Raw genomic sequence first — 23180 nt, 5'->3', positions numbered from 1 at the left:
GACGTGGGGTTTGCTCAATATAAATGCAACTCCAAACTCCTTATGACCCGATGGTTTGCCGCTTTTGAAAATTGTGTGGGAATTCATATCGCTTATTTCGTTATCATGCTCAATTTGTAGATCTCGACCTGTCCAAGGAGTCCTTGACCCTTCTGGTTTGTTCAGGGAGAGTACATTCCAGGATCCGAAAGAATAGTCCGTTATACGTTTGCTTGGTCGTCGTCATTTATCCGTCCAATCCGAGGCAAATTTTCCTGGTTTCCTAAATGGAGTAGTTTTTACATGGATAGATCATCGGCCTGTCGCAAAACCCTATCCATGGAAGGCTTTGATAATACCTGCTTCAGGTGGTTCGAAATAGTCCACAGTTCGTAATTCGTGACACCCCATTCACTTGGGACGCTTAGGTGTAAATCAGCCATTCAGGCTACAGCTATCCGTTCTTCCTCCATTCACAACCATGGCTTGGGGCAGGCTACGGAGAAGTTCTTAATAGTATCAAAAACTAAATTTAATGAAAACCAAAGATGTCGAAGGTCAGTGCTAGGCACCGCCAAAGGAGCATTGGCGGTGCCATATATTAGACAAAACCGTCAGTTTTGCAGTTTTGGCTGATTTTAGCTAAAACACATACACGTTTTCGTTTATGTTGTCAAAATAGAATCATTGGCCACATCTTCGGCTTCCCTCCCTAGCCCCTCGACGTCACAAAACCCTTTGGGGTTAAAAAACGGCGTCCTTTGGCGGACACGATGGTTCTGACAGGCAAGCCTGCAGTCCCTTTTTCTTTGCCTGCCTCCCCCATATTTTAAAAGAGTTAGGCAACAGTGTCACCGGCAGGCCGGCCGTAGTCAGACTTTCAGTTCATCTCATTAAGGGAGTTGCTGTATTATCATTTCAGGCTGACCTCACCGTAGACACCGCACCGAATGTAGGTTTTCCAATGAAGAGGAAAGCCCGTCTTCCATAGATTTCTCCGAGGGAGAACATGCATTTGGTGAGGCCTCCAAAATCCGTGCCACGAATTGATTTCTCAAAGTCGCGGGTGGATTCGAAGTCTGTGACTTGGAGAGTTACAACCCTTTATTTCCATCTTCATGTGTTTTTGGACGCCCTTAGTGTAGTAGTAAACTGCCACAAGCTCCCCCACCACGAAAAGGTGATGTCCGAGAGGGAGCAAAACGAAGCTACTTTACAAATCTAAATAACCTAACTCAACAGTTGTCAATAAACAACAACAGTTCGGTTAGTTTTGCTTTATACCAGGTGTACTCCTAATTAATTTCCGGTTTTTTTTTTTGTGAATAAAACACATAATTCCAAGGGAACCGTAATAGTTATTTTATACGAAATATTTTCTATCGCTTTCTACATCTTTTCCCATCTTTCTGGTAATTTCTGAATACCATCCCAGTAGAATTGACTGTCTTTGGAGGTGAACCACTTAGTGAGCCATTTCCGCAAATTTTCATAGGAGTCGAAGCGCTTCTCAGATAGTGCGTGACCAAACGAGGTAAAGAGATAGTAATCCGGTGGGGCCAGGTCTGGTGAGTAAGCTGCATGGTTAAGCACCTCCTACTTGAGTTTTTCCAGCGTGTCGCGAACGACTTTCGACTTATGCGATGGTGCATTGTCGTGGAGCAAAATCACCTTCTGTTTTTCGTGATATTCTGGTCGGTTCTTCGCAATCGCTCGGCTTAAATTTTTCATTTGTTGTTTGAAGCGAACGGCGTTCACAGTTTCACTAGGTTTCAGCAGTTCAAAGAAAATCACGCCGTTCTGGTCCCACCACACACACAGCATGACCTTCCGACCGTAACGATTTGGTCGTGACGTCGATTTCGATGCTCCACCTGGACTCACCCACGATTTGCTACGTTTAGGGTTCTCCAAGACAATCCACTTTTCGTCGCCCGTAACAATACGATGGAGAAAAGACTTTCTTTTGTGCTGCTGAGCAGCATTTCAGACGTTACTTTTCGGTTCTCCATTTGTCTCTCAGTCAGTTCATGCGGCACCCACTTTCCTCACTTCTGAATTTTTCCCATGACTCGCAAATGTTGAACTCCCAATGTATCTGCAAGCTGTCATTGCGTTTGCATGTTGTCTTCATCCAATAATGCTTGCAATTAGGGGTCAGCAAACAATTTTCGCTTGCCGGAGCGTGCGGCGTCGTTCAGGTAGAAATCTCCATTTTTGAATTGTCGAAGCCACATTTCACATGCCCGAAGTGCTAACGCACGATCGCCATAAACTTCCACAAGTGCACAGTTGCTCTCGGACACTTTTTTCCTTGATTGAACATGAAAAGCAATGCATGGCGCATCTGTTCGAAATTCGATACGAACGCCGATATTTTTCCTGGAGGAAGTTTTTGGGGAAACGTCAACGCAGTTTAGACACTCGACATAAACTAAAAAAAATGACAGGTATGTGTGACCAACAGCGACACAAAGCATAGAATGCCATCCATCGAAAAAAAACCGGAAATTAATTAGGAGTACACCTGGTGCAAGGCGTAGAACCCCCACCATGCAGGAAGATCCCGTCCTTGACTCCCCTACTCAACAGAAGCGAGTGCGCACCAGGCAATCTGCAGCGGACCAGCTGATAAACAGAAAGATCAAAACAAACGACGCGCGCTTACAAACAAACGGCTGTAGCGGCGGGAATTTTTTGAATTCAGCGCTCGGAGTGCTCGCGTTTTGTTCGGGAAGAAATGAAGATTTTTTTAAGACCAACAAAAATCGATTTTTTTGATCCTCTACACTGTACTTCCCCCTTAAGAAAAAAATGAATGAAGTCAATAAAGTCGTTCTCATGTTATAAAGTGACCAAAGCAAATAGGGTTTCATTTTTACATGAGAAAATTACGAGTACAGCCAGCCAGTCATGACATCATGACAAGTGAAATTATGTCCATTTTGACCTCAAATTTAAAATGTTTTCTAACATTCTTCAGATATTTATACGATTTATATTGCTACGAATTTGCTATTCGTACTCGTCACTAGTTCGTTACTTGCTTTGCGTAGGCTCGTATCACTGGATTGCGTAGCGCTAAACCAAAAACCCGTTCTATAACTTTAGTACATTAGTAGTAATTGCTTGCATCAGTGTCCAACACGAACTTCTGTCCCGGAATAGGGTATGCCAAAATCGGTGCACTGCAAAGTCTTTCTTTCAGTTGCAAGATTGATTCCTCTTTTCTCCTTACCCCACGAGTATTTACAACCCTTTCTCGTAAGCTGATGTAAACTGGTAGCAACATCTGCAAAGCCGGGTACAAATCGGCGATAGTAAGTACACAAACCAAGAGCACTTCGCAGCTCGTGTAAGTTATTGGGTCTCGGCCAGCTTTCACTACTGCAATCTTGTCTTCATCGGTACCTACTCCCTCTCTTCTTTGCATTTAATGTGAGTCCGGCATCTTGAATTCGTTGCGGGAGCCAGCTCATGCCCCTTTAAACTGACTCCTATTAGTTTGTCGACGACTTGCCTTGGCTTTTGTCTATCAATTTCTTTTTACTTCCTCCCTCATGCGGTTCGGACGAACTGGATCTTTTCCGGGTCTTTCGGCAATCACGAGCCATATGTCCTACATTATCGCAATTAAAACATTTGCCTTTAAACCCTTGAGGTGCTGGTAATTCCAAAGTCTTCATTACACGGCGAACTTTCATTTCTAATTCGTCATCTTCACACTCCAGATTCCGCACCTTGTAGGCTGGTCGGCATGCTGCAGAGGCAGCTTCCGACGCTAATGCATTCGAAAGAGTCTCCATGAAAGTTTGTTTTGGCGAAATGATAGCCATTCGCTTCGTTTCAGGATTGCGAATGCCGTCTACAAATGTTTCAATTTTGCATCGCTCGATGTAGTCTGCCGAGCAATCTGCATAAGCCATATGTGCCAATCTTTCGACTTCTGCTGCAAAATCTTGCAGTGCTTCACCAACTCTTTGGGACCTATTCTTCAACTCCATTCGGAAGACTTGTTTTCTATGTTCACTTTCATATTACCGTTGAAGCGCTGCCATGACCGCTGTATAGTTATTTCGCTCGTTCTCCGGAACCGTCTGTAATACTTCTGCTGCCCCACCTTTGACTGCTACTACTAACGCAGCAGCAGAATCGGCATCATTCCAGTGATTTTGGCCGGCCGCAGTTTCAAACTGCAGTTTGAAAATAGAGAATGGCGTGGTTCCATCATAGGGAGGAGCCTTGAACTTTATTACCGAGTTGTCCTTGGATACAACCGAACATCCACCCAGTTTAATTTTTTGTAGCTCTTGCTCCAACTTCACTATTTTTCCTGAATCACATTCCAGGCTTACTTGTAGATCCTTAAATGTAATGTTCAAATCCTCGACTTTTGAATCGAGTTTTCCGGTGATCTCATCATACTTGGTATCAAGGCTTCCCATATGCTGTTTGATCTCTTCGAAGTCTTCTTTCTGTTTGCAAATAATTGGATGGATTCGTTCATTTTGCTCATGCTTTCTTTTTGTTCCTTTCTAGATTCTTCTTGTTGACTTGTCATCTCTTTCATAAATTTTGCCAGCCTTTCGTCTTGTCGTGCTTCCTTCCCCTCTTGTCGTGCTTCCTTCTCCTCTTGCCGTCTTGCAAATTCTTCTAGTTGCTTTCTAGACTTTTCTTGTTGCTTTCTAGATTCTTCTTGTTACTTCCGAAATTCTTCTTGTATTAGAGCTACTATGTCGTTGTTGTGCATCGCGGTCGTTCCAGCTGCTTCCTCATGACTCTCAACAGACGGTGTAGGCTCACACTGGAAAAAACGCTCCTCGACATTAATACCTCACGACTCCAAAGCTTCGCAAAGTCTCTTCTGCAGTTCTGCTTTAGTTCCCGTCGTAGGGAGCTCTAGCGCTAGCAGCTCCCTTTTCAGCTGCTCCACTTTCAAGCTCTCAAATTTAACCATCCTGGCTTACGAAATCCCACCGCTGTCACCAATTGTTACGAATTTGCTATTCGTACTCGTCACTAGTTCATTACTTGCTTTGCGTAGGCTCGTATCACTGGATTGCGTAGTGCTAAACCAAAAACCCGTTCTATAACTTTAGTACAAGCGTTTATTAAACACTAAATTATTCAAACGTACTGCACAATTAATTATAGAACACTTTCTTTAATTAGTAAAAATCGGGGTGTATTTATAACCGACGCGTTTAGATCTCCTTCTGAAACTTGACTGACTCTGTGGGCGGATTTCCGGCCCTTTTATACTACGCGGAACATTCCAGAAAGGCATGTAAACACTGTACTAGAAAACTACTTTGCGACAGGATCTTTCTACCAACATTAGAGTCATCTGTTAACAATTATCTTAGCTAAATATTCGCCCTACTGTTATACAATTTTGGTGTCTTGGCTAATTGTCATAACTACGATTCACATTGACGTTACACATAATTTTCCAAAGTGGTTTTTCGTAACAATATATTGTTCTGATAGTCTTTCATTATGCAAAGTATTTTTATAATACGTTAGTAGATATTTACTTGTACTTTCAAACTCTTTATTAAATAAAATTAAACACAATATTTTTTACTTTATTCTACTAAAATATAAGAATAAACGATTTTATCGAACACCACAACAAACTTCTTCGAACAATATAAATTTACTTAACAATATATGCTGACAAATGATCAAAAAAAAGCACAAGAAAATAAACCCGGAAAAGCTGGAAAAGTTTTTATTTGCTTCGAAGTGTATTAAATCAAAATTTATCATGTATTCCATCTACTCATCATATTTCTTACCACATAAATTTCACTCAAAATTGAGTCAAAGGTCTATAGGCAATACAACATTAAGAAAGCAACTTGAAAGCAAAAAAATCGTTTCAAGCGCAAGCAACTTTTATATTCAATTTATAGTTTATTAGTTTTGTTTTTTTTTTTTTTGGTTACAATCAAGCGAAAATGCATAGCTTTCAAAACCAAAATGCATCTCTTGTGCACTATATATCATCAAACATATACAATTACTTTTAAGGAGGACAACAAGTGAAGAAACCAAGTTTACATTTAAGACAAATTCAGCTTGAACCATCTAACGTTGCCGCAAAAGGCAATTGAAATCCATTGTACAAGCAATTAAAGATAAGAAATCAAAAAAAAATGTTGCATAAGACATTTTCTTTCCATTGTGAAGCAAATGGAAAAGTTTCCCCTTTTCTCGATTTACTTTCACATTTTCAGTTGAGTGCGTTTTTTTCAATTGGTATCTTCATTATTTAACGTTTTCTTGGTACTGTTTATTTCGTAAAATTGTTTTGAATGAAGTATAAAATGAAAATTTATTATCCACTTTAATTATTCTTATGTATAAAATATAAAATTATCTTAAATTAAATTTTAAATAAAGTAAATATGAAAGCCGGACGCTTTGAGTGTTAAGTGTGCGCACCACTGAAACAGCTCTTTCTATCTTGTCTTTTGTATACTCACTTTTAACGTAAAATAAGGAAGCAGGCGTGACCGCAAACCGGACCCTAGCCCCAGAGCCACCAGGTTGCGTGTACCTTGTCCGTAACCTCTACATTCAGATCACATAGAATGGACATTGATTTCCCAGTCCGAAGCGAAAATTCAGAGAAAATCCTTTAAGGGTTGGTGCTATTGTCCTTGCCCATTTTGCGAAACGCCTGTTTTCGTTTTTACGTAATTTGCTCTGCTGTGGTAAATGTCAAGTCTTCATGTTATTTGTTGCTAGATGCTCGCCCTACTTCCCCTACACTGTTAGACAACACGGGCCACCCTGCCCCCGATCACCAAACGCAGGTAACTAACTTAACTATCGAAACATTATCGCATTTCAACGAAAGATTTGTTTTAAATTGTTCACATCAAAAACATTACGAGTCCAAACTAGATATCGTGACATTTCTATTTAAATGTTAACGACAATTTTTGAAATTATGAAAGTAACAGAAAAGCTTAAGATCGAATCGCGTCATTACATTGTGTTGAAGATTTTCAATGGATTTACAAAGTAACAAGATAAAAGCTATTTAATTTTGAAACGAATAAACACACCCACCTGCCCACTTTTATGTTAGTTTATTATGTCGAATACAAGAACAAATATACATCCCCCAAGACAATTGTATCTTATAATGAAACGAAAACATTACCAAGATCAAATAGTTACGACGAAACCATGTAAATCTCGAGTTTTGTTACAAACATGTTTGATTTGTTCGTTATCCTTTCAGTTTGTTCCTTAGAATTGTTCAATTTGATTCAGTCATGGATTTTTTCGTTTTGCATTCAATTCAGTTCAAGTTGTTCCCCCGCCACCTTCAAGGAGATTTTTTTCACAGTTTGAAAGTTCCTTAGAAAAAGTAGTGATTCCATAAACAAGTTCCACCTAACGTTAATTTTCCATGTTAAAAAGTTGTAATTTCTCCAAGCACCGTGTGCCTAACGAAATGGCATCATGTTCAGATTCGCAAAGGAATTCAAGTAGAATCGGAAAGTTTGATAAACGCCAAGAATTTTCCGCAGCAGAAAGTCCCTCAGAACATGCGTCGGAGACATCCTTGACTATCAGAAGCATCTTTCCATTAAAATGCAACCTTTTCAATTCAAATTTAAGACACTTATCTAGAATGCATCGCTTCAGGTTTTTAGCTGCTTTTTAAATTTAGAACGTTACTAAGTTGTTTATTTGGCTTTAAATCGTAGATCACCATGAAATTTTTCCAGAGTTATTTTTACGATAGTTATTGCTACTCAGCGAATCTAAAGACAATGCACACTTACATACGTGGGAATAACAAAAAATTGTAATCCTTGAACAAACATTTAAGGCACACGAATCCCTGCACTCAACACTGTTTAATACACGGCATTAGGCACATCAATAAAAGTATCTACAAAGGAAAATCTTTCTTAGCTCGCAGCCAGATTTTATATGCATTTAGATACTTATATAGACTTAGATACATTTGTAGTCAAATCAGGATGATATTTATAGGGTCTCATTCTCATTGATCTTTCTTGTTTGCATCTCACCTTCCTGAAATTATCTATGTACATCCTCAATCGTAAAACTCAATGGATCAGATATAGTTTAAGCCAAATTTGAATAGTCAGTTGGTGATTAAAAGTGATTGTTTAATATCGCCAAAAACAAATACAAGTCGAAAACCGGAAACTCGGCGCTTCAGATATGAAATGTTTTCTAGAATTCTTATGAAAGAATCTTTGGGTACTCGATGGTTTCAAGGAAAACTATTAAAAGGAAAAGTTTCCCGTTTAACTATAGAATTTTATTTATTTAAAGGTAGCAAACGCGTGTTTCGGACACAACATGTATCCTTCTTCAGTGCTGGTTTTGCAATAATTTATTTTACTTAACGGGGTCATCCCGTAATAATGTCTTGAGCATGCGTAGTAAGTTTTTCAGACCGAGAGTATCTCCAGCGACCCATCTCCAAAAAAAGGTGTTTTTCGGCTGCCACGCTAGAGGCGCTGTGATCATCTTAAAGAAAAAATGTAAACGGCTTTTAACGTGCGAACTTAATCACAGTCTGCAAATTAGGATTGTTAAAAAAATATTGAAAGTTAAATTTTTTGTGCCTTATTAAACATTTTTTTGTGAATTTTGGTGGTTTTTCAAGGCTTCTTTATTGAATAAAAAAAACTACTGAATGAATCACAATTATCCTAGTTTGCGGACCGTAGAAATATGTTCTGAATAAGTCGTGAAAATTTCAAAGAATTTCGTTGGACCTCTGCAATGAGATCTAGACTGGAAGGTACCCAACTGTGATCTGAGAAGAATCTCTGGTCAGACACTTTTCAGTTCTCCACCCTAAGAATCCCCCATTGTCGGTTAGTAGGGTGATATCGAGAACCTCCCCCCAAACACCACAGTTCTCCGAGCTAGAGAAATGAAAGGTGTAGTGCTCCTGTTACAAATAGATAATTTGTGTTAATAATAAAATCAAAGAATCACTCGATTTTTTTTTGTTGATTTCCGAATTGCTCCAAAGCGTGTACCTTACGTTGGCGTCGCCGCCTTCTTTTTTTTTGTTATGGTGGACGTCAAATGTTGCACTACTTCTGGCAAAGCAGATCGGCGGTGAGTCATGTATGCCGAGGAAATATACACGTTCTTCCCTCCCGCCTGCTTCAGTTCGGTCACGATTAGGCCGCTGGAACTCAGATCCAGGCACAGAAAAGCGTGCAGGATCTTCCTCGTGAGGATACCTAGGTACTCTAGGTACTCTCACCATCATCATCATCAACGGCGCAACAACCGCTATGCTTGCCTTAGTAAGGAATTCCATACACCCCGGTTTTGCCCCGAGGTCCATCAGTTCGATATCCCTAAAAACTGTCTGACGTCCTATGCCATCGCTCCATCTCAGGCAGAGTCTACCTCGTCCTCTTTTTTTGTCTCTTGTGCTGTGGAGTAAATCATAATATTTGCTTTGGAGCCCTTTGATGATCCGGTCGCCTCCGATCCAAGGCTCCTGCACTAGTGCGACGTCGATGTCTTTCTCTAGGGGGAACACCAGCAGATTAGCTAAGGTGCATTTCAAGTGCTGCAGATTTATCTGCGCTACCTTCAGCATGATCTCCTTGCGACGAGGGGTTCATCAGTCCACGTTGGATCGTCGATCTTCATCTTCTCCAACAGCTCGTTTGCGGCATCGACTTGCACTCTTCGTTTATACGAAGCAGACGAGGTTGACTGTTTTGCTGGCGTTCCTCCTCCTTGATGACCCCTCAGTCGTCCATAGGAATCCTGGGGATCTGAAGACACAGAAATGGTACGAGTTTGCCTTTATACATGCGGATCTTTATCAACCAGATGCAAGCGAGGGTTCCCCTGAGATCTCGTCGTACGGGATGACTTAGTAGCGTATGAACCGAGAAAGTCCCTGGAGAATTGATCCTCGCGTGCTATAACGTGGAACCCACGAACCACTTGAGAGAAATCGAAGCAAGGGATGATTCCTGTGTGTTCGGCTTTGCCGTTCAGAAGGACATTGGTCCACAACTCCGACGCTAGTTTGCTGCTAGCGGAATTGCCACTCTCAGCACCACATGTAAGTGACTACTGACCACATCGTTGAAGGGTTTCGTAGTTCGTGGTTCGTCGGCTCGCTTTTGCTGCTTATCTGTTTGCAGAGGTTACTTAGCGCCTGAGCCCTTGCACACTCTGCTCCGGTTATGTTTTTGAGATAGATTGCATTTGAATGCGGTGGACTCCGCTTTTTGCTCCTCTGCGAGACGTTTACTGTCACATTTTTCAAAAATCACCTGGTATTTAATGAGGTCATTTTCATTTCGCCCGCCTCCTTATTTTTCACAATCTTACTAAAAATATGTATGGCTTTCTGGTACTGGCCCCTGAGCAGGACTGCAGTGGATCTCCGCTTTTTAACCGATTTCCGGTGACCGACAAGACAAGAAATGTCAACCCTTGCTTTTGAGGGGGCCGCCGACGTAGACTGTTTCAGGTTAAGAGTTCTATGGCTACTACTCGCTACACCCACCTCAACGGCAGTGGATTCTAAGCACAGCCGCCTCCCCTCGGAAAGTGCATGCGGTTGGATTCAGCACAGCGGTGCTACGGCTGACATCGACTGTACTGCCGGTCGTGCGAGGACTTGCCGAATTATACAACCTTAACCTTAACAAAATCAGACCAGGTCGCCAAAAGATCTGGTGGCGGCAAAAGAAACGTAACGTATTTCCTTCACGACTTAAACGCGAATAAAATCTAGCGTGTCATCAAACTATATTTTTGAATAGGAAGGCAACTGGTGATGGAAAAGATGGATGCGGTGCTTATCACCCACCTCTAGATGTTGTTAATAGTTGACAATTGATTATCACGAGTTCAACGTCTGTCTGTCTCTTTTCCGTCTATCTTATTTTTTTGATGAGGTGGAAATCTTCAAAAGACACTGGCCTGGGATTTTCATCCACCAAAATCAACCCCCTGCCCCGGGGAATCAGCATAAGATATCACTAACAACTTTGCCACCTTTCTTCTCTACGCGGTGTACGTATGTAATCGCGCTTTTCTCCTCCCCTCTGCCTTTCGCAGTTTTTTCAGGATAGATGCAATCATGGAGTTGATCTCATCCCAATCCTCTTGATGTGCTACCATTCTCGGCACTAGATTTTATCCTAAAGTCTACTCTAGCTTCCCCCTTTCCTCCATAAATCTTGGGCAGGGAGTGCTCTAAGTCCTCTTTCCCTTTCCTGCGTGTTCACACCGCTCTTGTCATCTATTTACGAACATCTCCTCAAAGCCTTCTTCGTCTGCGACAAAGGAGAGATTGACATCGCATTGTATATGTTCGCCATTTCATCTACCAAGATGTCATTCGGCAACATTCCCGAGATAACGAACGCTGCATCATCTGAGACAGTCCTGAAGACAGAGCATACCTTCAGGGCTGTTCTCCTATAGGTTACACTCAGTTTGTTAGCGTTAACTGACATCCGCAAAAAAAATCGATTCCTCGGATCCGACACACGGGATGACCCCCTTAACTCTAAGCCCTATATACCCCTCCCTATTAGACCAATTAGCGTGGTAACTAACATTTAATTATTTTTTCTGAAATTGCAATACCCCCTTAATTACTTACCCTAATTACCTAGCATAAGCTAGATGAACAGTTGTCCATATCGGTGTTCAACAACCTGGTCTTACTTTGTTTAAATATTTCCAGATTTTCTGCGACGTCTAGTTAGTGGGCTTTATTTTTTTGTATAATATCCACGTTGTCCCATGAAACGTTATGACCGCTGTCCACTATGTGTTTTGCGAGTGGAGACTAAACATGTCGGTTTTTTGTCGCTAGTTCCGCTTCTTTGGTATGTTCCTCCAGTCGCTTAGTCTGTCCTATATATATACTGTCAGGAACATGTAATTTTATAGATCCCGCACTCTTCCTCCTTGGATTGCGGATCCTGTCTGTTTGTTGGGACAGCCTCTATTTTAAATCCTTTAAGCGCATTACTAATCTTAGGCCACAGCGAAGTGTATGTAAACCACGATCTCACTGTTGTCTTATCATTGATGCCTGGCAGCGACTTCAGTTGTTTCTTGTTAATGACACCCTGTTTCTTCCTTATTATAGCGTCTAAAATGTCGCCTGCTGAACCGACACCAACAGCTCTACTACCAAACCCTATCTCCACCTCCACGTGGTGATCGCTTGGAGTTCTTTCTTCATGAAAAACTGCAGACCGAGAATGATGAAGGCGCATTTTCTCATCGAACGTGCGCTCCCTGTACAGACCGAATGCTACTGAGCAGCTAGCCGATACCCTGTCCCAATATAAGGCTGACGTAACAGCGTTGCAAGAGATGCGGTGGACAGGGACCGGTTTCCTGGAGAAGAGCTACTACACCATATATTATAGCGGCTATCCAGTAAACCATGTGCTCGGAGTAGATTTCTTAGTCAGCCGAAAAATGAAACCTGCTGTTATCGGCTTTGAAAATATAAACGAAAGGCTATGCACTCTGCGTTTGTAAGGCAAGTTTGGGGACCACTTTCAACCAATTTGACCACGTGTTGATAGAATGCAGCCACCTCGCTCGCCAGAGTAGTCGACAGCGAAATCATTTGGTTAGTTTCGGCAATTTCCACTGTGGCTCTTTTCGCGACAATAGCACTGCGTGGAACTGTCTGGGTTCCCGTTTCCGTTGCAGGTGCCGTATCTCTTGTGAGTCTTCTTTTCTATTCGCGCATCCCGATGTCTCGTCGGGGCGAGCGGCAAACTCACTTTCTATTCCCACTATCTCTTCGTTCCTTTTGTTTGTGTTCACCATTTAAATGTTTTCCCGGCGGATCGTGTGCAAGGGAGCGGGCCGAAAATAGTCAGGAAAAGGTATACCCTCGGGGACAAAGCCTCTACCCCATTTCCCTAAGGCCTGACCTATGATTAGCTGATCCCAGAATTCATAGACGGATCAGCGCTCGCTCGGGGAATCGCGATCTACCAATAACAATTCAATACACACTACCCGACCAGCCATGGAACAACTACCACCTTAGCAGAGCTAGGCTCACATTACCCCATCGACGTCGACAAGGAGTTGTCGACAGTTCCAGGGATTCCCAGTGTGTCCCGGCGTGTATCGGTCATTAGCAGTTCGCTCTTCACCGAGAAAATTTCTCGAGGCTACTACCTAGGACGCATGTATTATGCGTTAGGGGGTCAGAAATACTTGCTCGGGCACCTCGGGAACGCCACTCCGTAAGCCACCCGTTAAGGATCGTTGACAACCCCTGAGAATTCTCAGGGGAGGGACCTTAATTCAGCGGAGAAGTTCATGTTTACAGAGATCTCATATTGTACAGGCTAATTTGGGTTAATCTAGACTAGATAAAATTTAATGAAAAGATGATCTACACCTGCGCGGGGATTGACCGCCGGAGCGTTGGCCCGACACGATTAGCCTCTGTGAAAGTCCGGGGAAGAGCTTTGATAAAAGTAGAGGATAAAAGAGGGAGGGGAGGCATGATGGTTGAGAAAATAGTTACTGTCCGAGAGGACGGCCAGCTTTGACACGTAGTACCTCTACTCGCTCAACGAGGCGCTACGCGTAGCAAGATTATTTATCAGTGGGTGAGGGTGGGACAGCCGCTTCTCCAATCTAACGTGCGACAGTTTGATCATCAAACCCGGTAGTGGACTTACAGGAGAGAATTTTTATCGAATTTTGGATTTGAAGCGTTAGAGGGCTTCTGCTACGTTGGGTGATATCGTAGCCCATGCTGGGAAACCATAGGTTACCAAATAAAGCGGGGTCCGAAACAGAGATTCAATTATTTATAGATCGTAATAGCCAAGGTGAAGGCTTACTACCCATGTCTCGCTCCGAATTGCCAATCAATCAATATTTAACCAAGAATGCATCATGAAATGGAGCGTAAAATATGCGGTGGTGAGATTGCCTAGTTTCAATTTTGCAATTTGAATTATCCAAAGTTTGATTGGTAACTGATCAGTTTGATATCAACCGAATTTCATATGTTACACATTCATTAGAAATATGCGTGAAGTTCAATTAGGTTGTTGCATATGAAATGGCCGATTTGCCGATCTGCCGATGTATCAAACTATCACCAGTTGGCACTGTTGGTGTCGAGTAATGAAGTATAAATACTTCTACATTTAATCAAGGAGTCATTTCAGTTTTTATCGTCGTTGTGATAACAGTGAATAAAAAGGAAAACAAGGATGGAAAAGAGCCAAGAACGTATATTTTTTCTTTATGAGTTCAAACTCGGTCATAAAGCAGCGCAAGCAACTAGGAATATTAACAGCGCATTTGGAATTGATACGGTAAGCGAACGAACCACACGGCGGTGGTTCGAAAAATCCAGGATCATCGATTGACAACGACGAGCTGCGTTTGCTAGTCGAATCCAACACACGTCAGTCTGTGAGACACATTGCAAAGAAACTGGGCGTACACTATTCAACAGTTTCCCGGAACTTGGAAAGGTGAAAAAGCTCGACGAATGCGTTCCGTATGCCCTTACGGAGGAAAACATTGCGCTTCCAATGGAAATTTGCAGTTCTTTACTCTCCCGCAACTGAAGCGATCCTTTTTTGCACAGAATAATGACATGTGATGAAAAGCGGATAGTATACGGCAATCGTCGCCAATCAGCACACAGGCTAGATGCTGAAGCATACGCCGAAACCGAGCCTCCATCCGAAGAAGGTAATGGTGACTGTTGGGTGGTCTACAGCTGGAGTTATCCACTATTTTTTTTTGGCACCTGGAGAAACGATAAATGCACAGAAATACTGCGCCCAACTCGAGGAAATGCACCAAAAATTGAGTATTCAACGGCCGAGGTTGGTCAATAGAGATGGTGTAATATTCTTCGACGACAATGCACGACCTCATGTATCCAGAACAACGGTCCGAAAGTTGAACAAATTACAGTATGAGACTCTGCCTCATCCACCATATTCACCGGACCTTTCGCCAACCGACTACCACTTTTTTAAACATTTGGATCATTTTTTGGCGGAAAAACAATTTAGAAACGAAGAGCCTGTCAAAATTGCCTTCGACGAATTTATCAACACCCGGCTGTTGGACTTCTACAAAACTGGCATACATGCTCTTGAATCTCGCTGGGAGAAATGTTTTGAATCGACTGGCACCTATTTTGATAAAATAAATAAATGTTTGTAAGCTTTACAGCCATTTCAAATTTTAGTACCAAAACGGCCTGACCCATGTTCACCATTGTAAGGGGTGAAGGACAAAACATGCCCGATGTTGGACACCTGGCCCTTGATGAAAGGCAGGGAACATCATTTGCATACTGGGCGAAAAGAACCCATTGATGTTGAACACTGCAGAGTAAAGTTCATGAATGCCTGGAAGGACAAATCCACAAACACGGAGGGTCTCAGTTTGGTGTTCACACCAGGCCAGAAGAGTCTGGAGGTACTCGGAGACAGTCACCATATGGTGCTTCAATTAGACTAATTGGATCATCTTCAGTGCGCTTGTCCACAATAGAACTGCGATCAGAGGATAGTGCATACAATGGCGAAGTTCTCGTATTGGAGCTGACACTGGCGAAAGGACTATGGAGTAAATGCTACCTATTAGTAACTTATCGTACACTTTTAACGGAATAAGTGGATGAAACATAAGCTAGAGATGTAAGCGGAACTGACTTGATGCCAGATTGTGAGATCGCGTATACGCAAACCCAACACCGCAGACCAGAGAAGTTGTTAAGCGGAGAACAAAAAAACGCTCTGCGTGAAGAGATGAGACTCTTTATGTATGGAGCCTTTCGAACTGCCACACCTCCGAATTCGGAAATTCTCAGAGAAGTCAATCATGAGGCGATCAAGTCTTTAACGGTCCGGTGTGAGAGAAACCTGGCTATACCCCAACTGAACTATTTTCTATTTTATATTTGACTTAGCTTATGTCGGAAAATATTAAGGTTGATCAAATTAACCAAGAGCAGGCCAAGCCTCCTTCTATCCGCTGACAGATTAGCGGGACTGCCCTTATGTTTTCCTGGGGCAAGAACCATGATTTCGATTGAATAAAACCTGAAGCACTGAATCAGTTAAAGGAGCTAAAACCTTTTGCGATGAAAGATCCACAAGACTGAAACCTTGTGTCCTGACGTCAACACGGTTAGAGTCAACTATGCTGAGACAGTTCTGTTCCCAGTACCTATTTTCCGTCATGTTACAATACCAGATTAGTGGTGAGAGAGAAAGGAAAAAGGTGAAGTGTTTGCGGTTTCTGCAGTACATTCAACACGAAATTGTTACAAAGGGGAGGGTTACCAATGAAAAGTGAAAGCTATACTGTCCTTCGAAAACTTCGAAGTACCTGGAATAATTGACATCTATACAGTCATGTTAGAGGAAGGTGTAGAGCACATGAAATGTAGAGCCGTCGCATCTTCCTCACACTGGCTACATGTAGCCGACCTGGAATAATGTTTTCATGTCCCCCATATCAAGAGGCAATAAAATTGATGTCCTTTAATCCTCTAATCCTATTTTATGGATTTTCGCCGGTCGACTGGAATTTGAATTTTTAGTGACCTGACAACAAAAGAGTCGCAACTTTACTCAAATCTGGTTTGATATGGTCCTGTTATTTAGTACTGATAACGCAGCCTGATTGAAGGAACAGATTCAAATGATGCAAATCCTCCATACTTTTCAGAATCATGCAGCTGTTGCCAATAGAGTAACATATATTTCCGCCCGAAACATAGTTGTCTTTTTATCGAGAAGTTAGGCCAGTTTTATGATCAAATGTTTGCAAAAACATCCATGAGCCGATCCGTCCTTCATAAGTGACCAGGCTGTAAAAATTGTTAAGTCTGTAATTCCAAATTACTCGTGATCATTTGCCGAATATTCTTCTCTTTTACTAATTACCGCTGAGTATGCTTTCTCAAAGGCAAATTTGGAGACCTGAATGGTTTGCCCAGTAATTTTTGTATGGGCGGCTGTATAATGGTGGACCCACCCATAGTCTGTTTTGGTTACCAATGTTATGTTCAATATCCGGCTCGTGATAGCCTTTACGGATGGCTTGGATTCGAAACTTCTCTAAATTAAACAGTTGAACATGTCAACTATACGCTACAGACTTCTAAGATAGTAATCAGTACCAGGATACAATCTGATGTCATCTGATATAGTACATCATCATCATCATCAACGGCGCAACAACCGGTATCCGGTCGGTCTAGGCCTACCTTAATAAGGACCTCCAGACATCCCGGTTTTGCACCGAGGTCCACCAATTCGATATCCCCAAAAGCTGTCTGGCGTCCTGGCCTACGCCATCGCTCCATCTTAGGCAGGGTCTGCTTTTTCTTCTTTTTCTACCATAGATATTGCCCTTATAGACTTTCCGGGTGGGATCATCCTCATCCATACGTATTAAGTGACCCGCCCACGGCAACCTGTTGAGCCGAATTTTACCCACAACTAGACAGTCGTGGTATCGCTCATAGATTTCATCGTTATGTAGACTGCTAATCGTCGAATCGTCTGTCAGAATCTTCTCCTTCATCCTTACTAGAAAGAGCTGAAGAAAAGGAAGTTGATGAAGTAAACGCTACTTGTCTAGCGCTGGTATATGAAAATAAAGCCAAGCGGCCCAGGCACCGTAAACCTGCGAAGGCTCCCAACCGATAGCAGAGGAAGACTCCACGTAAAAAGATTGAAGCTTCTTAGGAAAGCAAACATAGACGTGGCTGTACAACCAGGTGCTGTAATGTTTAGAGAAATCGGAGACAAGGAAGTGAAAAGTGTGGACAAACTGGAAACCCAGGAAAAACCTACACTTTATGCGGCATATTTTTCGGTCAGCGGTAATGCACGCAAGAAGCGTAAGACAAACACATATGTGGTGGGGAAGGCTTCCCATGCTAGGGTCTACATCCGCGCTTCGCGCAGGGATCTCAGCGAAGTTGGTCTCTCAGAGTTATATGGATACGAAGGAGAGAAACAAAAGGACATATGCGCAACCTATAGTCGTGCGAGCTTGTCTATGCAGTACCAGATTGAGGAAAGGTATTGTGGAGCTTATGTCTTCTTTTTCTATTCTTTGTCAATTCAATTGGGCCATTGGTTCATCTGTTTCGGGTTCATCCTCCTCCCAGTGGTAAACTTGGTCTCGATGGAGAAGAGGCGTTATCAAATCATTATCAGCGCGTCAATACATTACTATTCTGGTCAATTTTTGTTAATGAGTTTTCATTAGCCCAGAGGATATGACCGTCAAATTGAAGGCGCTTTCTTCGTTGTTTCTGCTGACCGCAGCACCGCATTTAATGTCGTTCGGATCAATAACGATGAAAAATCGGCTTCCTTTGTTCGTGACAATGTTCTCTGTCTCTGCTCTTTTACAGGAGTACGCCATGGAGTATGGCCACCACTGTTACTCTGAAGCTCCAAGCGTTCATGGACTAATGTTTTCGTTGTGTCATTAAGGTGTTCCGGTCTGCTGGCGTGTGTGCCAGCTGTCCGTAGACGTATTGATCAGAACGCGGAAGTGGTTACAACTCCAGTGTGAATTATACCACTATTCCAGTATGACCGATGAGTTGGTGTCCCTAGAAGTACAAAGAAACAAAGCCCTTCAAACTATTGATCGGAGTGGCTTATTTATAATTTTGGATTAGAAGTACATGGAACATTCTCCTATTAGATTGCGGAAACTTATTACCAAAAACCATGCCATGTAAGCATGAAGTAAAACTACTACAGTAAAGGTATCAACAACATGAATACGGAATCTTTCTATTTGAGCTCTTCAAGTGGTCAGAAGTCACATATTTTGAATCCACCCCCGACTACGGGCATCCAGGTTGCAACCGAGGTGCGAATTTTGGAGACCTCACCAAATGCATGTCCCCTACGGAGAAATCTGTGGAAGGTATGCTCAGTGAAAAGCTGATATGTAATGCCTACGGCAGAGCCTATCAAAACGGAAAGTGTGCCAATTTTCACTTTGAGAAAAATTGGAAATCCGAGTATGGCCGGCTCGTCTGCGGTACCACTGTCTAAATCTACCCATAAGCGGAAGAGGAAGGCTCGGCAGAAGGAGACTTCAGCCGCTAAAGAGAGGAGGACCACATGCTGGATTGTGCTTCTCCGAAACTCTCCTTCACCCTTACTAGGAAGAGCGGAAGGAAGAAAAGCTAGTGAAGTAGATGCAGCTGGTATACGACAAGTCAGCGAAGCGTCCGGACATCGGAAACCTGGGATGGCTCCCACCCGATGCCAGAGGAAAAAATTACCTGTGTCACTTGGTGCAGTAATATCCAAAGGTCTCGGGCGCAAAGGAGCGCAATCTTCGGTGAAAGGGCAGTAGATTCTTCTGTCGGCGGTAATGCGGGCAAAAAGTGTAAGACCAACATATATACAATGAGCAACGCTGTATTTTGCCTCACACTAGCTCTAGCATCCACATTTCCCGTGGGGACTAGGACCGGTGCGATGGGAAATTATCAAATCAGCCAGAGAAATCTCAGCGAAGCTAGTTCCTCCCTTAAGAATACGGATGCGAAGGCGAGTAGCTACAGCCACACTTCTGACCACTGCCCTGGGAGTTTCCTCCAAAGATGGTAAAATGTCAGAAAGTCAATTTACATTCTCCGGGAGTGCCCATTTAAAAATAAATGTTGGAGCCTAGGCGAAGCTAAAATAGAGTGGTTCCGGTAGGTAATCCCAGCCTTGGGTTCTGGCGATCAGAGGCACGCTGGGTGAACCGAATCTGGGCGTTTACTTCAAACACTGGAGGGTAAAGCTCATAAATGCCAGGAGGGACAAATTTATAAATGTGGAGAGTTTAAACTTGACCTTCGAACTAGTCTGAAGTACTTAGGGACAAATTGCAGCACATTTGGTGCGCTTCCCCACGATGGGTCTGGGCACGGGAGATAGTGTATTTAGTGGTCAACCCTCATATGAGGTCTCGTACTGGCGAAGGGACTACACACTAGGTTGAATACCTGTTGGTCACTTACCTACTACACATCTACACCTTTTACGGAACAAGCGGAGGAAGAAAAGTGTAGGACGTCAACAATCTGGAAGCCAGATTATGGGATCGGATCTACGCAAACTGGGCACTGCATACCAGAGAAGCTGGAAAATAGAAGAATGCTCGGCGTGCAGAGATAAGGTCTTCCTATGGATGAGGACATGGACACCGCTGCACCTCCAACTTTACGGTGAAATATTCATAAGACCGACAGCTTGTGTCCTGATGTCAAAACTGTTAGACACGGTTGTGCTGAGACAGTTTTTTCTAGGACCTCGTTACTGTCATCTTACAATACCAGATTAACGGAGAGAGGCAAAACGTCATAGTTGCCCTACTTACCCAATCGCCCATTCTCATGTAAGGGGCCAAGAATACTTCTTAGGATTCTTCTCTCGAACGCGGCTAAGAGTTTGCAATTCTTCTTGCTAAGAACCCAAGTCTCCGAGGAATACATGAGGACTGGCAAGATCATTGTCTTGTACAGTAAGAGCTTTGACCCTATGGTGAGACGTTTCGAGCGGAACAGTTTTTGTAAGCTGAAATAGGCTCTGTTGGCTGACAACAACCGTGCGCGGATTTCCTCATCGTAGCTGTTATCGATTCTGATTTTCGACCCTAGATAGGAGAAATTGTCAACGGTCTCAAAGTTGTATTCTCCTATCCTTATTCTTCCTGTTTGACCAGTGCGGTTTGATGTTGTTGACTGGTTTGTTTTCGGTGCTGACGTTGCCACCATATATTTTGTCTTGCCTTCATTGATGTGCAGCTCAAGATTTCGCCCCTCTTGCCGCCTGCTCGATCTGGATGAAGGCAGTTTGTACGCCTCGGGTGGTTCTTCCCATGATGTCGATATCGTCAGCATAGGCGAGTAGTTGGGTAGACTTAAAGAGGATCGTACCTCTTGGATTTACCGCATCACGGATCACTTTCTCGAGGGCCAGGTTAAAGAGGACGTATGATGGGGTATCCCCTTGTCGTAGACCGTTGTTGATGTCGAATGGTTTTCAGAGTGATCCTGCTGCTTTTATCTGGCCTTGCACATTGTTCACGGTCAGCCTAGTCAGTCTTATTAATTCCGTCGGGATACCGAATTCTCTCATGGTCGTGTACTCTGTCGTGTGTTCTACCCTGGCTATGCTATCATAGGCGGCTTTAAAGTCGATGAATAGATGATGCAACTGTTGTCCATATTCCAACAGTTTTTCCATCGCTTGCCGCAGAGAGAAAATCTGATCTGTTGCTGATTTGCCTGGACTGAAACCTCTTTGGTATGGTTTGGATATAGTACATCAATTGTGTCAATTCGCACTTTGCAAGTAGGTCGTATTTTAATGCATAACCATGCCCGTTAGTTTCATTAGGTGGAATATAAGAACTGTTGAACAGGCGCAGAAAAAATTTGGTATATTGATGCAACAGGTAAGCGGATGGATACCTGCTGATGGTTTCAGCCTTGCTCTGGAGAAACTCGGAGTAATCATCTTGACCTGAAAAAGAATCCCAACTCTGCATACCATATTGAGCGACGAGTTGACTATAGAGTTCAAATCAACGATTTAGCGCTAAACTCGAAGATGACCTTCTCCGAAGGAATTAAAACAACAGCAGCCAAGGCTGCGGCTAGAGTTTGAGCCTTAACTCGACTAATGGCAAATGTTGACGGCCGTATATCTACCATGTTATGAATGCAGCGCAGTGATTCTTGCTCTATGGTGCGGAGGTATGGGCTGATGCCCTTGGATGAATTTAAAGTCCCTTGCCCAAGTGGAGAGATGGGGAGCTTTGCGAGTAGTGGCGTTCGCCCATCGCACTGTGTTAAACCCGGCTGCGCGGGTAATCGTGAGAATAACCCCTTGGCTTGCTAGCACTGATGAAAGCTCACCCAGCGCTCTCTCCATCGTTTTTGAAGATGTTGCCGACGCACGTGTTCGAACACTTCTTCAAAAATACCACAACTTAACTACCGATCGTAGTCTCTCTGAGCCTGTTAGATATGATATTAAGCACCACGCCAACAGTTCTAGCTTCCAATTTTGCTCTAACGTGCGTCCATTTCCACCGCAAAAGCTCACAATTGCACGCAAAGAGTTCGAAGAAGAAAGTTTTTGCAGACCTGCAGACAGTCGTAGGTCTCCGCAACTTCCATTGGTCCCTAAATCCAATGGTGAAGTTTAATTTGGAGATTTTGTGGCGACTGCAGATATATAAATGCTCAGACAATTCCAGACCGATATCCCATCGCACTCAACCACGATTTTGCCCACTCTATCGCAAACTGCCGTATGTTCTCGACATTGGACTTAGTCAAAGCATACCATCCAATCCCTGTAGCTCCCGAAGATACTCTCAAGACAGCAATATGCACACCTTTCGGGCACTTCGAGTTCACTAGGACTGTGCAACGCGGCGCAAACCTTTCAGAGATTCATCCACACTGTGCTTCGAAACCTCCACTTCTGTTTCGTATATTTGGGTGACGTTCTAGTCGCTTATTTCTCTGAGTCCGAGAATTTAGAACATCTCGAGTGTATTTTTCAACGACTCCTTCAGGTCGGTCTAATTTTCAACGTTGAAAAGTGAGATTCCTCGACAACCTGATTACCTCTGAAGGCATCCCACCGGACCCAGCCAAGGTGCAAGCGATTTTGAGCTTCCTGCTTCCAAAAACTGTTAAGGTTCTGAGAAGGTTCTTGAGCATGTTAAACTTCTATCGCGATTCCTTGCCCAAGGCCGCCCAAAATCCGTCGATTCTTAACGCCTACATGTCTGGGCAGAAAACGAAAGACTCTTGTCTGATTGTCTGGTTACCAGGGACTGTCCAAGCGTTTGAGATCACCAAGCAACAACTGGTGGATATTACATTTCTAGCATTCCCTCAGCAAAACGCACTTCTAGCAGTATTCGTCGATGCCTCAAATGAACCAAATCTGGCAACCGTTGAGCTTCTTCTCTAAACAGCTGAATCCCACTCAACTGAACTACGTACCTATGGTCATGAGTTATTGGCGACGTACCTAGGACACGCATATTATCCACGGACCATAAGCCTCTTACTTTTACTTTAAAAAAAGCCCGACAAACCGTCTCCTCGCCTATTTTGG

General features: G+C 43.1%; 1 protein-coding gene across 10 annotated transcripts in view; it reads left to right on the top strand.

Moving 5' to 3' along the window:
- LOC119658882 (RIMS-binding protein 2) overlaps positions 1 to 23180 on the top strand; it is a 307235-nt gene that overhangs the window by 273082 nt on the left and 10973 nt on the right. For 9 of the 10 annotated variants that reach the window (XM_038066659.1, XM_038066667.1, XM_038066666.1 and 6 more), the window contains one exon: positions 6736 to 6803. The exons of the other annotated variant lie outside the window; for it this stretch is intronic. In XM_038066659.1, the coding sequence (XP_037922587.1) occupies positions 6736 to 6803 (68 nt within the window). The remainder of the gene's footprint in view (positions 1 to 6735; positions 6804 to 23180) is intronic. 10 annotated transcript variants of the gene reach the window in all.

Source organism: Hermetia illucens, chromosome 6 (assembly GCF_905115235.1).
Source record: "Hermetia illucens chromosome 6, iHerIll2.2.curated.20191125, whole genome shotgun sequence".
In the NCBI taxonomy this organism is placed as follows: domain Eukaryota; kingdom Metazoa; phylum Arthropoda; class Insecta; order Diptera; family Stratiomyidae; genus Hermetia; species Hermetia illucens.
This window is presented reverse-complemented; position numbering and strand designations above follow the sequence as displayed.